Source organism: Arachis stenosperma, chromosome 7 (genome assembly GCF_014773155.1).
Source record: "Arachis stenosperma cultivar V10309 chromosome 7, arast.V10309.gnm1.PFL2, whole genome shotgun sequence".
NCBI lineage: Eukaryota > Viridiplantae > Streptophyta > Magnoliopsida > Fabales > Fabaceae > Arachis > Arachis stenosperma.
This window is the reverse complement of record NC_080383.1, coordinates 21,565,978-21,567,238: the sequence shown is the minus strand read 5'-3', so window position 1 is coordinate 21,567,238 and position 1,261 is coordinate 21,565,978. Positions and strand designations below refer to the sequence as shown.

Sequence of the window (1,261 nt, the reverse complement as noted above, 5' to 3'; positions counted from 1 at the left end):
AAAAATTAACAAAATATGATTTGTAGCATATATATCAAAAGAGTAATTATATTATATAAAAGTCAATGTTCAACTACATACTTTAAGATTTTAGTATTTTTAAACTTGCTCGACGATGCTTCCTGGAACTAAAATCATGAATTATCATCTCTGAAGTGAATTTTGAAGCAATTTCCTTTTCAATATATACAATCATATAATCTGCTAAAAATTCATCTTCTATCTTGTTTCAAAGCCTTGTTTTAATAATCTTCATAGCTGAAAAGACCCGTTCAGTTGTTGTTGTTGTCACAGGAAGAGTCAAAACAAGACGAATTAATCTATCAATTAAAGGATATATATTTGATTTTTCTGTCTCTGTCAATTTTTGACACAATTCAGCAAGAGTAGACAAATCCTGAAAATCTGGAGCTTTAACCACATCAAGTTCATAATGTTGTAACTCATAATCCAATTGAATCTTTTCTTGCTCAGAAAAATCTAAAGAATAGAAATTCTTTGCAAGATTGCATATGTTGCAAACACTGAATAACTTGAAAGCATCTTTAGGATCCAAAGATGTACTCAATATGAGGAACTCGGTTGCTTGCTCACTAAATCTACTATTTAGCTCTTTCAATTGAAAATCTATCACCCTAGTAAAAATGTCAACACGATAGTGGTATTCAACAGTGACAACATCCTTTTTATGACAAGACCGAATTATATCACTAAAAGAAGCACCCATATCAGGTATCTGAATAGTATGATCATTGCATAAAGAACTAACTTTCTCTAAAAGTGCTCCCCAACTACTATCTCTTAACTGTTGAATCAATGACTTTGTACTAGAAACCAGATGCATAGCATTCAAAATGTCTTGAGATTTTTGTTGCAATGCTTGACAAAGTTTATCAGTGATTCTCATGATTTCTTTCATCATATGCAAAATGAAAACAAAATCAAATGATAATAAAGATTTAAGAGCATAAGTAGCATCACCATGTTGAGAATATGTAAATCCATTAGTAGCCAAATCTTTCAGAACTGAAGTTGTTGCTTCAAACATACGTAAAAGGCTACAAATTGAGTTGAAGTGAGAGCTCCACCTGGTATTTCCTGATCTTTTTAATGTGCTAATTTGATTTGCTCCCCTTCCTGTTTCAATTTGATTAGTGCAACTAAATGGGAAATTTCAGTTGCATAAGCAGATCGTAATTCATCATTACGTTTGCAAGAAGAGCACACAACATTGATAATATTACTCATACTTTGGAAAAAA

General features: G+C 31.2%; 1 protein-coding gene across 1 annotated transcript; it reads right to left on the bottom strand.

Moving 5' to 3' along the window:
- Positions 1-229: 229 nt before the first annotated feature.
- On the bottom strand, positions 230-1,048 carry LOC130939548 (uncharacterized). Its single transcript, XM_057867646.1, has one exon. The coding sequence runs from the start codon at positions 1,046-1,048 to the stop codon at positions 230-232; it is 819 nt and encodes a 272-aa protein (XP_057723629.1).
- Between the last annotated feature and the right edge of the window lie 213 nt (positions 1,049-1,261).